At 33.6% G+C, this 14,512-nt stretch overlaps 1 protein-coding gene across 1 annotated transcript; it reads right to left on the bottom strand.

Moving 5' to 3' along the window:
• Positions 1-8,445: 8,445 nt before the first annotated feature.
• On the bottom strand, positions 8,446-10,808 carry LOC119770503. The gene is made up of 2 exons (XM_038265500.1): positions 8,997-10,808; positions 8,446-8,934 (listed from the first exon to the last, which is right to left on the bottom strand). Exons 1-2 carry the CDS (start codon positions 10,806-10,808, stop codon positions 8,446-8,448), a joined length of 2,301 nt encoding a protein of 766 aa, XP_038121428.1.
• Positions 10,809-14,512: the final 3,704 nt, after the last annotated feature.

Below are 14,512 nucleotides of genomic sequence, written 5' to 3'. Positions count from 1 at the left end.
TATATTTTTATATTTTTATATTTTTATATTTTTATATTTTTATATTTTTATATTTTATATTTTTATATTTTTATATTTTTATATTTTTATATTTTTATATTTTATATTTTTATATTTTTATATTTTTATATTTTTATATTTTTATATTTTTATATTTTATATTTTTATATTTTATATTTTATATTTTATATTTTTATATTTTTATATTTTTATATTTTTATATTTTATATTTTTTTTTTTTTATTTTTTATTTTTATATTTTTATATTTTTATATTTTATATTTTTATATTTTTATATTTTTATATTTTTATATTTTTATATTTTTATATTTTATATTTTTATATTTTTATATTTTTATATTTTATATTTTTATATTTTTATATTTTTATATTTTATATTTTTATATTTTATATTTTATATTTTATATTTATATTTTTTATATTTTTATATTTTTATATTTTTATATTTTTATATTTTTATATTTTTATATTTTTATATTTTTATATTTTTATATTTTTATATTTTTATATTTTTATATTTTTATATTTTTATATTTTTATATTTTTATATTTTTATATTTTTATATTTTTATATTTTTATATTTTTATATTTTTATATTTTTATATTTTTATATTTTTATATTTTTATATTTTTATATTTTATATTTTTATATTTTTATATTTTTATATTTTTATATTTTTATATTTTTATATTTTTATATTTTTATATTTTTATATTTTTATATTTTGATATTTTTATATTTTTATATTTTTATATTTTTATATTTTTATATTTTTATATTTTTTTATTTTTATATTTTTATATTTTTATATTTTTATATTTTTATATTTTTATATTTTTATATTTTTATATTTTTATATTTTTATATTTTTATATTTTTATATTTTTATATTTTTATATTTTTATATTTTTATATTTTATATTTTTTTATATTTTATATTTTTATATTTTATATTTTTTATATTTATATATTTTTATATTTTTATATTTTTATATTTTATATTTTTATATTTTTATATTTTTATATTTTATATTTTATATTTTTATATTTTTATATTTTTATATTTTTATATTTTTATATTTTTATATTTTTATATTTTTATATTTTTATATTTTTATATTTTTATATTTTTATATTTTTATATTTTAATATTTTTGTATTTTTATATTTTTATATTTTTATATTTTTATATTTTTATATTTTTATATTTTTATATTTTTATATTTTTATATTTTTATATTTTTATATTTTTATATTTTTATATTTTTATATTTTATATTTTTATATTTTTATATTTTTATATTTTTATATTTTTATATTTTTATATTTTTATATTTTTATATTTTTATATTTTTATATTTTTATATTTTTATATTTTTATATTTTTATATTTTTATATTTTTATATTTTTATATTTTTATATTTTTATATTTTTTATATTTTTATATTTTATATTTTTTATATTTTTATATTTTTATATTTTTAAATTTTTAAATTTTAAATTTTTAAATTTTAATTTTTAAATTTTATATTTTTATATTTTTATATTTTTTATATTTTTATATTTTTTATTTTTTTTTTATATTTTTATATTTTTGTATTTTTGTATTTTTGTATTTTTGTATTTTTGTATTTTGTATTTTTGTATTTTTGTATTTTTGTTTTTTTTTTATTTTTGTATTTTTGTATTTTTGTATTTTGTATTTTGTATTTTTGTATTTTTGTATTTTGTATTTTTGTATTTTTGTATTTTGTATTTTTGTATTTTTGTATTTTGTATTTTTGTATTTTTGTATTTTTGTATTTTGTATTTTTGTATTTTGTATTTTTGTATTTTGTATTTTTGTATTTTGTATTTTGTATTTTTGTATTTTTGTATTTTGTATTTTTGTATTTTTGTATTTTTGTATTTTTGTATTTTGTATTTTTGTATTTTGTATTTTTGTATTTTGTATTTTGTATTTTGTATTTTTGTATTTTTGTATTTTGTATTTTTGTATTTTTGTATTTTGTATTTTTGTATTTTTGTATTTTGTATTTTTGTATTTTTGTATTTTTGTATTTTTGTATTTTTGTATTTTTGTATTTTTGTATTTTTGTATTTTGTATTTTGTATTTTGTATTTTTGTATTTTTGTATTTTTGTATTTTTGTATTTTTGTATTTTTGTATTTTGTATTTTTGTATTTTTGTATTTTTGTATTTTTGTATTTTTGTATTTTTGTATTTTTGTATTTTTGTATTTTTATATTTTTATATTTTTATATTTTATATTTTTATATTTTTATATTTTTATATTTTTATATTTTTATATTTTATATTTTATATTTTTATATTTTTATATTTTTATATTTTATATTTTTATATTTTTATTTTTATATTTTATATTTTATATTTTTATATTTTATATTTTATATTTTTATATTTTTATATTTTATATTTTTATATTTTATATTTTTATATTTTATATTTTTTATATTTTTATATTTTTATATTTTTTATTTTTATATTTTTATATTTTTATATTTTTATATTTATATATTTTTATATTTTTATATTTTTATATTTTTATATTTTTATATTTTTATATTTTTATATTTTTATATTTTTATATTTTTATATTTTTATATTTTTATATTTTTATATTTTTATATTTTTATATTTTTATATTTTTATATTTTTATATTTTTATATTTTTATATTTTTATATTTTTATATTTTTATATTTTATATTTTTATATTTTAATATTTTTGTATTTTATATTTTTATATTTTATATTTTTATATTTTTTATATTTTATATTTTTATATTTTTATATTTTATATTTTTATATTTTTATATTTTATATTTTTATATTTTATATTTTTATATTTTTATATTTTTATATTTTTATATTTTTATATTTTTATATTTTTATATTTTTATATTTTTATATTTTTATATTTTTATATTTTTATATTTTTATATTTTTATATTTTTATATTTTTATATTTTTATATTTTTATATTTTTATATTTTTTTATTTTTATATTTTTATATTTTTATATTTTTAAATTTTTAAATTTTTAAATTTTTAAATTTTTATATTTTTATATTTTTATATTTTTTTATATTTTTATATTCTTTTAATTTTATTTTTTTATATTTTTATATTTTTGTATTTTTGTATTTTTGTATTTTTGTATTTTTGTATTTTTGTATTTTTGTATTTTTGTTTTTTTGTTTTTTGTATTTTTGTATTTTTGTATTTTTGTATTTTTGTATTTTTGTATTTTTGTATTTTTGTATTTTTGTATTTTTGTATTTTGTTTTTGTATTTTGTATTTTTGTATTTTTGTATTTTTGTATTTTTGTATTTTGTATTTTTGTATTTTGTATTTTTGTATTTTTGTATTTTTGTATTTTGTATTTTTGTATTTTTGTATTTTTGTATTTTTGTATTTTTGTATTTTTGTATTTTTGTATTTTTGTATTTTTGTATTTTTGTATTTTTGTATTTTTGTATTTTTGTATTTTTGTATTTTTGTATTTTTGTATTTTTGTATTTTTGTATTTTTGTATTTTTGTATTTTGTATTTTTGTATTTTTGTATTTTTGTATTTTGTATTTTTGTATTTTTGTATTTTATTTTTGTATTTTTGTATTTTTGTATTTTGTATTTTTGTATTTTTGTATTTTTGTATTTTGTATTTTTGTATTTTTGTATTTTTGTATTTTGTATTTTTGTATTTTTGTATTTTGTATTTTGTATTTTTGTATTTTTGTATTTTTGTATTTTTGTATTTTTGTATTTTTGTATTTTTGTATTTTTGTATTTTTGTATTTTTGTATTTTTGTATTTTTGTATTTTTGTATTTTTGTATTTTTGTATTTTTGTATTTTTGTATTTTTGTATTTTTGTATTTTTGTATTTTTGTATTTTTGTTTTTTTGTATTTTTGTATTTTTGAATTTTTGTATTTTGTACTCCTGGGACTCTATAAATGAGCAAAAATATCTTTACATCTAGGTCGACTAGTATCCGAATCTCCTTGAGGCTATTCGGATATGATCTGAGGAAAAAAAAAACTACCGACCTCTACTTTGTTACTACTTTGGGCCGTAACTCCCGGGACTCTACGGAACACCCAGATCATCATCACGTATCAGTAGACAAGTCCCTGAACCTCCATGAGTCTATCCGGATATGACGTGAGGTCAAAAACTACCGACCTCTGATTTGTTACGACGGTAGACCCATGGGCCGTAACTCCCGGGACTCTACAGAGGACCCAGAACATCACCACGTATCGGTAGACAAGTCCTTGAACCTCACTGAAGATATCCGGATATGATCTGAGGTCAACAACCACCGACCTCTGCCTTGTTACGACAGTAGATCCATGGGCCGTAATTCCCGGGAACATCACCTCGTATCGGTAGACAAGTCCCTGAACCTCCCTGAAGATATCCGGATATGATCTGAGGTCAAAAACTACCCACCTCTGCCTTGTTACGACGGTAATTCCATGGGCCGTAACTCCCGGGACTCTACAGCAGACCCAGAACATCACCACGTATCGGTAGACAAGTCCCTGAACCTCCCTGAAGATATCCGGATATGATCTGAGGTCAAAAACCACCGACCTCTGCCTTGTTACGACGGTAGATCCATGGGCCGTAATTCCCGGGACTCTACAGAGGACCCAGAACATCACTACGTATCGGTAGACATGTCCCTGAACCTCCCTGAAGATATCCGGATATGATCTGAGGTCAAAAACCACCGACCTTTGCCTTGTTACGACGGTAGATCCATGGGCCGTAACTCTCGGGACTCTACAGAAGACCCAGAACATCACCTCGTATCGGTAGACATGTCCCTGAACCTCCCTGAAGATATCCGGAAATGATCTGAGGTCAAAAACCACCGACCTCTGCCTTTGTGCGACGGTAGATCCATGGGCCGTAACTCCCGGGACTCTACAGAAGACCCAGAACATCACTACGTATCGGTAGACATGTCTCTGAACCTCCCTGAAGATATCCGGATATGATCTGAGGTCAAAAACCACCGACCTCTGCCTTGTTACGACGGTAGATCCATGGGCCGTAACTCCCGGGACTCTACAGAAGACCCAGAACATCACCACGTATCGGTAGACAAGTCCGTGAACCTCTCTGAAGATATCCGGATATGATCTGAGGTCAAAATCCACCGACCTCTGCCTTGTTACGACGGTAGATCCATGGGCCGTAACTCCCGGGACTCTACAGCAGACCCAGAACATCACCACGTATCGGTAGACAAGTCCCTGAACCTCCCTGAAGATATCCGGATATGATCTGAGGTCAAAAACCACCGACCTCTGCCTTGTTACGACGGTAGATCCATGGGCCGTAACTCCCGGGACTCTACAGAGGACCCAGAACATCACTACGTATCGGTAGACATGTCCCTGAACCTCCCTGAAGATATCCGGATATGATCTGAGGTCAAAAACCACCGACCTTTGCCTTGTTACGACGGTAGATCCATGGGCCGTAACTCTCGGGACTCTACAGAAGACCCAGAACATCACCTCGTATCGGTAGACATGTCCCTGAACCTCCCTGAAGATATCCGGAAATGATCTGAGGTCAAAAACCACCGACCTCTGCCTTTGTGCGACGGTAGATCCATGGGCCGTAACTCCCGGGACTCTACAGAAGACCCAGAACATCACTACGTATCGGTAGACATGTCTCTGAACCTCCCTGAAGATATCCGGATATGATCTGAGGTCAAAAACCACCGACCTCTGCCTTGTTACGACGGTAGATCCATGGGCCGTAACTCTCGGGACTCTACAGAAGACCCAGAACATCACCACGTATCGGTAGACAAGTCCGTGAACCTCTCTGAAGATATCCGGATATGATCTGAGGTCAAAATCCACCGACCTCTGCCTTGTTACGACGGTAGATCCATGGGCCGTAACTCCCGGGACTCTACAGAAGACCCAGAACATCACCTCGTATCGGTAGACAAGTCCCTGAACCTCCCTGAAGATATCCGGATATGATCTGAGGTCAAAAACCACCGACCTCTGCCTTGTTACGACGGTAGATCCATGGGCCGTAACTCCCGGGACTCTACAGAAGACCCAGAACATCACTACGTATCGGTAGACATGTCCCTGAACCTCCCTGAAGATATCCGGATATGATCTGAGGTCAAAAACCACCGACCTCTGCCTTGTTACGACGGTAGATCCATGGGCCGTAACTCTCGGGACTCTACAGAAGACCCAGAACATCACCACGTATCGGTAGACAAGTCCCTGAACCTCCCTGAGGCTATCCGGATATGACGTGAGGTCAGGAACCAACCACCTCTACCTTGTTACGACGGTAGACCCATGGGCCGTAAGTTCCGGATGTTCTTGGAGAACTTCAAACATCTCTACAGGAACAATAGAGTATCTTTGGATGACATAAAACATCACTACATACCAAATTCCCCGAGACACCCTGAAGCTACGCAAGCATGACCTCTATGTCGAAAATCGTCTACCTCATACTAGTAGATGTCCGAAGGTTTGATGATAATTTCTTTTCGACAAGCAACATACCATGATCACAAAACCCTTAGTCGACATACAAGAAATCGACATAACTGACCACCGACATGCTATTTTGTCGACTTTCCCCAAAAAATAGTTTCACCAAATATTATGTTCAAAATCAAAAATATTGTACCATAAACTTTTACGAAGAAATACAAGAAATTATTCTGGCATCACTGTAACCGGACCCAACAGCAGAAAAGCGGGAGAGAGCGTGAGAGTGCAAAAAAACACGTGGAAATATTTGCTTTCAAATTTTTTTTCGGAAATAGCCAAATATGCAAATATTTGTTAGGCAAACTATGACTTTCTATACACCAAATTGTAGGGAATTGTCTCGACTACAACCTAATAAAATATCATGCATAAGTTTGTGTTTTATAAGTACAAAATATTCATGCGAATTCGACATACTACCAAAATATGCCACTAAATAGCCAATATTTTACGTAAAACTCAATGAATCATGTTCAAATTTTACCCAGAGATACTTTGGAATGTTGTCAACATATGTTAAAGACGGTTTTTTGAAAAACATCTTAGAATTCGAGAAATAAATATTCTCCCAAAAAATTTGGATTTGCTGCCCGATAGCCTTAAGCATAGTTGGTGTGTAGAAAAATTGTACATTCAGTGACTAATAATATTAAATGACCATCAAATTTTTGCAGTGAACCTCGCATTCTTTAATAGCACGTGGTAGCACGAACATCCATTTCAAAATATGTATTTTTCCTAAAGCTAGTACTGCAAATCCCCATGGTTAGCACGCACCACTACAAATGAAACCCAACCCAGTGCCAGTATTGGTGTTTTGCCTGTTCTTCGGCCTCCCTTCAGTATTACGGGGCCCGAGTACGGTACGTCGAACTTGCCCAGTGTTTCACCCCTCGGCGTTCATGGGCTCCTGGTACTTTCAGCGTTTGCCGCTACGAACTCGGTCAAGGCAACAACACTTGCCCAACACCCGGAACAAAAGAGAACCGGTAGACGGCCGCCACCGCGGTTTCATCTCTGAACGAACACCGCCACCAGAGTATACTGTACTATGGTAGCCAGGAAGAGAGCGTTAAAAAAGCATCAAAAAATTTGCATACAAACTTTGAATTAAGTAGCAGGCGCTCAGGGAAGCGAAGAGATCAAACCCACGCCACGAGAGAGAGAGAGAGAGAGAGAGAGAGAGAGAGAGAGAGAGAGAGAGAAAGAGTCTCGAGACGAAATCGAACGGAGAGATGATGATGGTGTTACTTCGAGGCTGTCTGTCTGGTTGAGGGAGAAAATCTATCTATCGTCGTCGTTCGTGTGCACGCGTTGATGAATAACACACAGCAGTATAGAAGGTGGGGTTAAGACGGCCACCCCACTGTTCAACTAAATAAACAAATTATGAATGTTACCAAACTGTTAAGAAATAATGTTCCTTATGCAAGACTATTTGTTTTAAATTGTAATATAATTCACAATTCGCACATTTCAGTGTAAGAACGGGCCTTGACCTATCCTATGCACGAGGTTCTCAAAGAACACGCACTGCCCTTACACCTACATCTCATCCTTACTCTGAGTCAGTACGAACAACACGCTAGAACACGCTTTAAGTGTTCGTGCCAGGTATTCACACCTTTTCCACATGTTAACTCATTCCGTGGGCCACGATGGGTAAGAATTATTATTATGCAATTCGCATGCACTTCAGAAATTCCTTCTGGATATTGTTTGGGGGACTATTCTGAGTCAGTAAAATCGATTCCCAAAATATTCTGTCAGTGAAAACTGTTTTTATCTCGAATTGAAGTTAAAAAACCTAATACTTACTTTACTTTATCAGCACCAGGTTTATCGACCCAACGCTGAACTAATTGAAGATTTCCAGGATGCTCGATCTTGGGCCGCTCGTCTCCAGTCGCCCAAAATGTTGACCGCTCTTGCATCTTCGTCGACTGCACACAGCCAACGCGTACGAGGCCTTCCACGAAGCCGACGACCCCGTCCAGGTTCGCTACTGAATATCGTTTTAGCCGCCCGCTCATCCGACATTCTGGCTACATGTCCAGCCCACTTCAGCCTGTCGTGCTTGATGACTTTTACGATATCAGCATGTTTGTAGTCTTGGTACAGCTCGAAGTTCATGCGCCTGCGCCACCGGTCTCCTACTTGCTTGCCGCCGAAGATAGAACGCAGGATTCTCCGCTCGAAGACCCCAAGTGCTCTCTGGTCAGCCTCCTTTAGCGTCCACGACTCGTGACCGTAAAGAGCTACAGGGAGTATCAAGGTCCTGTACAGCGTGATTTTGTAGGCGTCCTTAGGCTGCGGGACCTTAGCTGGCTACGAAGACCGTAGAAGGCCCTGTTTGCAGCACTAATCCGCCGTTTCACTTCGCAGCTCACATCGTTGTCGCACGTCACAAGTGTACCAAGATATACAAACTCATCCACCACCTCATATCTTTCTCCATCTATTTCCACCTCCGAAACACCATCACCTGCACTGCCACGCGCTCTGCCAGCAACCAGATACTTGGTCTTGGCAGTGTTGATGGTTAGTCCGATCTTCGCAGCTTCCCGCTTGAAAGGGACGAACGCCTCCTCCACTGAACGACGGTCGATACCAATGATGTCGATGTCGTCAGCGTATCCAAGCAGCATGTGCGATTTAGTGATGAGTGTTCCGTTTCTTTGCACGCCTGCCCTTCGCGCAGCACCCTCCAACGCTATGATGAACAGTAAGTTAGAGAGAGCATCGCCCTGCTTCAATCCATCCAACGTAACGAAAGCTTCAGATGTCTCGTTGGCTATTCGCACGCTTGATTTTGCTCCGTCGAGCGTTGCACGAATCAGTCTTATAAGCTTCGCCGAAAAGCCGTGTTCTACCATAATCTTCCAAAGTTCGTTTCTTTTGACCGAATCGTACGCCGCTTTGAAGTCGATGAACAAATGGTGTGTTTGCAGGTTGTACTCCCGGAATTTGTCGAGGATTTGTCGCAGAGTGAACATCTGATCCGTCGTTGACCGACCCGCTCGAAAACCGCACTGGTATTCGCCGACAAAGGTCTCGGTCATCGGTCTCAGCTTGCTCCACAGGATGCGGGAGAGTACTTTGTACGCTGCGTTGAGGATTGTGATGCCTCGATAGTTGGCACAATCGAGTATTTGCCCTTTCTTGTAGATTGGGGTGATGAGCCCGTCTAACCAGTCGGTCGGAAGCTGTTCTTCGCACCAAATGCGTAGGATGATTTGGTGCAGACTCTCGGTCATCCGCGAACCCCCGTGCTTGAAAAGTTCGACCGGAAGTCCGTCCTTTCCCGCGGATTTCCCGATCTTGAGCTCTTTAACAGCCTTAGCTACTTCCTCCAACGTAGGCGGGTCCACAGCTTTTCCATCTTCCTCAACGTGTATCCTGTCCTCGACGATTCCCTCTCGTGCCTCACCGTTCAACAGCTGCTGGAAGTGCTCCTTCCACCTAGCCGCCACCGCAGTCTTGTCTGTCAACAGGTTGCCTTCCGTGTCGTTGCACATCACAGGAGAAGGCGTGGTTTTCCTTCTTACACCGTTGACAGTTGCGTAAAACCTCCGCTTATCGTTCGCGTTGTACTGTGCTTCCGCTTCGGCAAGTACCGTTTCGTCGTACTCCCGTTCTTTTCGGCGGTGGATTCGTTTCTCTGCTCTTCGCAACTCACTGTATCGCTCACAGTTTCGGCGCGTACCCTTAACGAGCATACGCTTCCTGGCCTCGTTCTTCTCGTCCGTCACTCGCTGGCACTCCGCATCGAACCACCCTTTGGGTTTGCGTCCTCTGGTCGTGCCGATCACTTCGGTAGCCGTTGTGTTGACGATGCTCTGGAGGACTCCCCATTGCTCGTCCAGGTTACCCGTAGGCGCGTCCTCGTTGATCCGCTCGTCGAGCTTCCGACTGTACTCTGCAGCAACGTCGCTGCTCGCGAGGCGCTGGACGTTCAACCGCGCTACCCTCGCAGTCCGCGGGGTCAGCACGTTCGACAGCCTAGCTCGGATTTTACACGCTACCAGGAAGTGATCAGAGTCGATGTTCGGTCCTCTGTACGATCGGACGTCCATCACGTCCGAGAAGTGTCGACCATCCACCAAAACGTGATCGATTTGTGTGCACGATTCGCCATTCGGGTGTCGCCAGGTGTGCTTCCGAATGTTCATGCGCGCAAAGAAGGTGCTACAGATAGCCATTCCTCTGGCTGCGGCGAAATTGACCAAACGTAGGCCGTTGTCATTCGTGCGAGGATGAAGGCTTTCCTTGCCGTTGACAGGATGGAAGAAGGCTTCCCTTCCGACCTGCGCGTTTGCGTCTCCGATGACTATCTTCACGTCGTGTCTTGGGCACTCTCCATAGGTCTTGTCCAGACGCTCGTAGAAAGCGTCTTTCTCGTCATCGGGCTTGTCGTTCGTCGGAGCGTAGATGTTGATCAGGCTGTAGTTGAAGAATTTGCCCTTTATTCTCAACACGCAGATCCGGTCATTCACCACTAGCGTGGTTCACGGTTATATGAAAAAGACAAAAGTGTTCAATTTCGTTTGCATCAACCCGAATTTCAAAGTACTATGACCCCAGAAGCTAGCCTGAAAATTTGAGCTTATTTGGTTATGGTTTAGTTGCTCCAGTTTTGATCTGAAGTTAGTATGGAACATTAATCAATTTACTATGGAGATTTGTAACTTTTTACATCTTCTTATAGAAAATTCTCCAAAACCCTTTCAAATTTTCCTATTCTTAAGTTTCTTATAGGTTTTGATCCGGGGAACAACTTAGTAGAACATCGCAAAGTGCTAGGAATTGATCCCGAAAAGATTCAGGATGTTTTTGGAGTTTACTTTTTTCGGAAAAAAATCAAAACTGGGTCAAAAAATTAATCTGTATCTTTTCGGGATCAATTCTTAGCGCTTTGCGATGTTCTACTAAGTTGTTCCCCGGATCAAAACCTATAAGAAATCTTTTAGATAGATAATATTTTATCGGGTAAAGGAAAACTTTCTAGAAGAAGAGTTAAAAAGTGAAAAATAAATCAATTAAATTTATTGAAATTCCATTCTAACTTCCGATCAAAACTGGAGCAACTAAACCTTAACCAAATAAGCTCAAATTTTCAGGGTAGCTTCTGGGGTCAAAGAACTTTGAAATTCCGGTTGATGCAAACGAAATTGAACACTTTTGTCTTTTTCACATATCCGTGAACCACGCTATTCACCACCTTCCACTTGATGACTCGGTTCTTCTGATCCCCAATCACTACGAAACCGACTCCGTGCATCGCCTTTTCGCCGCCACTGTAGTAGATGTGGTACTTGAAAGAGGTGTTGGCGATGGGGTCCACCGCCGTGAAAAAACCTAATATATAACCTAAAACCTTAAAAATACGTCTAAAATCTAAATCTACGTCTCTAATCTAAAGTAGGAACCAATCATCACCACTTCGCAATTTTCTGATCAATCTCGGCGCCGGTCGGGGTAAGATACGGGAAAGTGGATGGGAGTCCGATACTTCGACGCAAACATTCCAAAAAGCATCATGTACAAACCGTACGTTTTGAGAAAGACACATTTGAATGTTGAGCATCATTTTTCAATTCCCATTTTAACATAAAAGCAAAAGAAGATGTTCTAATTATAACAAACGATGAAAAACGTAGATTTTATTGATTCTTGATCATCCATATTTAATAAAAACCTTATTTCCTTCATTATATTTAAGAAAAACAAACAAAACTTTTTTTTGAAATCACAAACGTCTATATCACCCTGCTGTCATTAGAGGGGAAGGTTTGTTATGATTCGCTTTTCGTCACGAGGTTCATGTAGTATTTATTTGACAGGTTGACAGCGCTATATAAACCGACACTGCTGATGCCAGATATCTTGTTTATGTTACTTTGTTTAAAATCATTTATGAACAAACTTTTCTGAAGTAACTTTTGCTCGTTTTTGGTGGAGAGGTAGCTTATTAGGAGTTCTTTCAGAATATGCACTAACCCAAAAAGTGTCAAAATGTACATGATGCCTTTTGAAACGTTGCGTTCGACTTGAGTGATGGAGATATTATCATTGCTAGCGCATCTAAAAACACGATCGATTCTGTCAAGCAATCGCGTTGCCCCGCCGTCCGCGTTCGACTCTGTAGAACATTCATTGAACCTGGGAAACTTTCCCGAAACACATTTTTTTTTTGCTGAAATGTTATTAACTTCGCAAGAATGGCCAGTTTTGGGCTCTAATAACTTCACGTGTAAAAATCCCAAAATGGGGAGTCTTGTGGAAAGTTGATCTAAATTTTTAAAAGTAAAACAGTTGCTTATTTCCCAAACAAACTACAAGCAATTAGAGGGAGGGGTCTTTGATTTCAGAACTAGACAACTAGAAAAAGATTTTACATTACTTCCAAATTAAGAGGAATCAGACAGTTTTGTTAAAGCAGTATTAATTGGTAAAATAGAATGAAAATGCGTTGGGAGATAAGAGCATCAAAAAATAATAATATCAAAATTAAGGGGTTACATACATGTAAATCGGCAAAAAAATGTTTTCTGGGCATTAAAATATACATTTTCATCAACTAACAAAACAAATTTCAACTCATTTGGTTATATCGTTGCCGAGATGAAGCTATTTGCAGTTAGCAGTTTAAAAAAACGGGTGCCACGATATCTCACCACTGCTCTGACCAAATCGGCTCAAAATTTTGGTGAAGACTCGTCAAACTATTCCCGTGTGTATGACAAAGGCCAAGTTACAAAAAGCTATTTCAAAAAAAAAGATAAAAATATTTTTATATCTTTCATATAAAAAATCGTCAGTATTTGATTTTTGCATTTTTTAAAAGCAAAATTGAAAAATCGGGCTTTGTCATGCACACGGGATATGTCTTGAGAGTCTTCGCCTAAAATTTGATCCATCCCAATCCGAGATATCGTGGCATCCGTAAATCAACTTGGTGTTTAGAGAAAAAACGCTCACAAAGTTTGACAGATCGCTTTACGCATGGAAAATTTTTGAGCTTAAATCGATTCTTTCTTAGTTTAATCATGAAATATATTCATGAAACTTTAAGATGTGATTCTTTTTGGTGGATTTTATAACTTTTCTGTAACATTAAATTTTGTGTTTTTCTACATGTATGTAACCCCTTAAATGGTGGATAACAAACAGAAGCCGTGTCAGAAAATCAATAAAACTAAATAAAAACAAAATACAGATAGGAGCAAAAAATTAAAAGAAGAGAAACCCCGTTCTGTGATGCTTCAGGTACTACAACAGTTGTCTCAACATGCTGCAAATCAAAACAATACCGTCTACAATCACAAATTACTTCGCTTTCTCACATTAGCGCGCCCCTTGCTTTAAGCCGTTTCGACTCTGACACTTGCTGGTGAATGGTTTACGAGCCGTTTCCACAGGCCACCAGCTAGGTTACACGTAGTCATCATGATGACTAAACCAAGCCAACGTGGAGGTAAGCAAATAGGCCACTTGCAAAGAACCAGAACTAAACTATTTTGATCCCTAACAGCACTACGGATATTGTTGGGCTTCTTCCGGGACGTTGGCTTGCAATAATATGGCCAGTAAAATAATGTTAACAAAGTTTGAAAAAAGGTAAATAAAGTTAAGGAGCTATTAGACTACGGCAAACAAACAAACTCGCACATTTTGACAGTTTTCCAGTTTGTCTGCATTGTTTGTTCGCCAACATTTGTTTGCAGAAACTTCAGCTTACATCTTACCCTAGTCTAATACCTCCTTTACAAACAAATTGTTTTAGGTTAAATAAAAAAAACATTATGCAAGAAAAAGGCAAGAACTTTCCCGGTTGATGTTTACCCTCAATACAAGAGTCATAATCTTAAGGAGTTGTCATCAGAAATAAGCAATAAAATCTTGA

This window comes from Culex quinquefasciatus, chromosome 1 (genome assembly GCF_015732765.1).
Source record: "Culex quinquefasciatus strain JHB chromosome 1, VPISU_Cqui_1.0_pri_paternal, whole genome shotgun sequence".
Lineage (NCBI taxonomy): Eukaryota > Metazoa > Arthropoda > Insecta > Diptera > Culicidae > Culex > Culex quinquefasciatus.
Note: the sequence above shows the minus strand (reverse complement) of the source record. Positions and strands in the feature narration are given on the sequence as shown.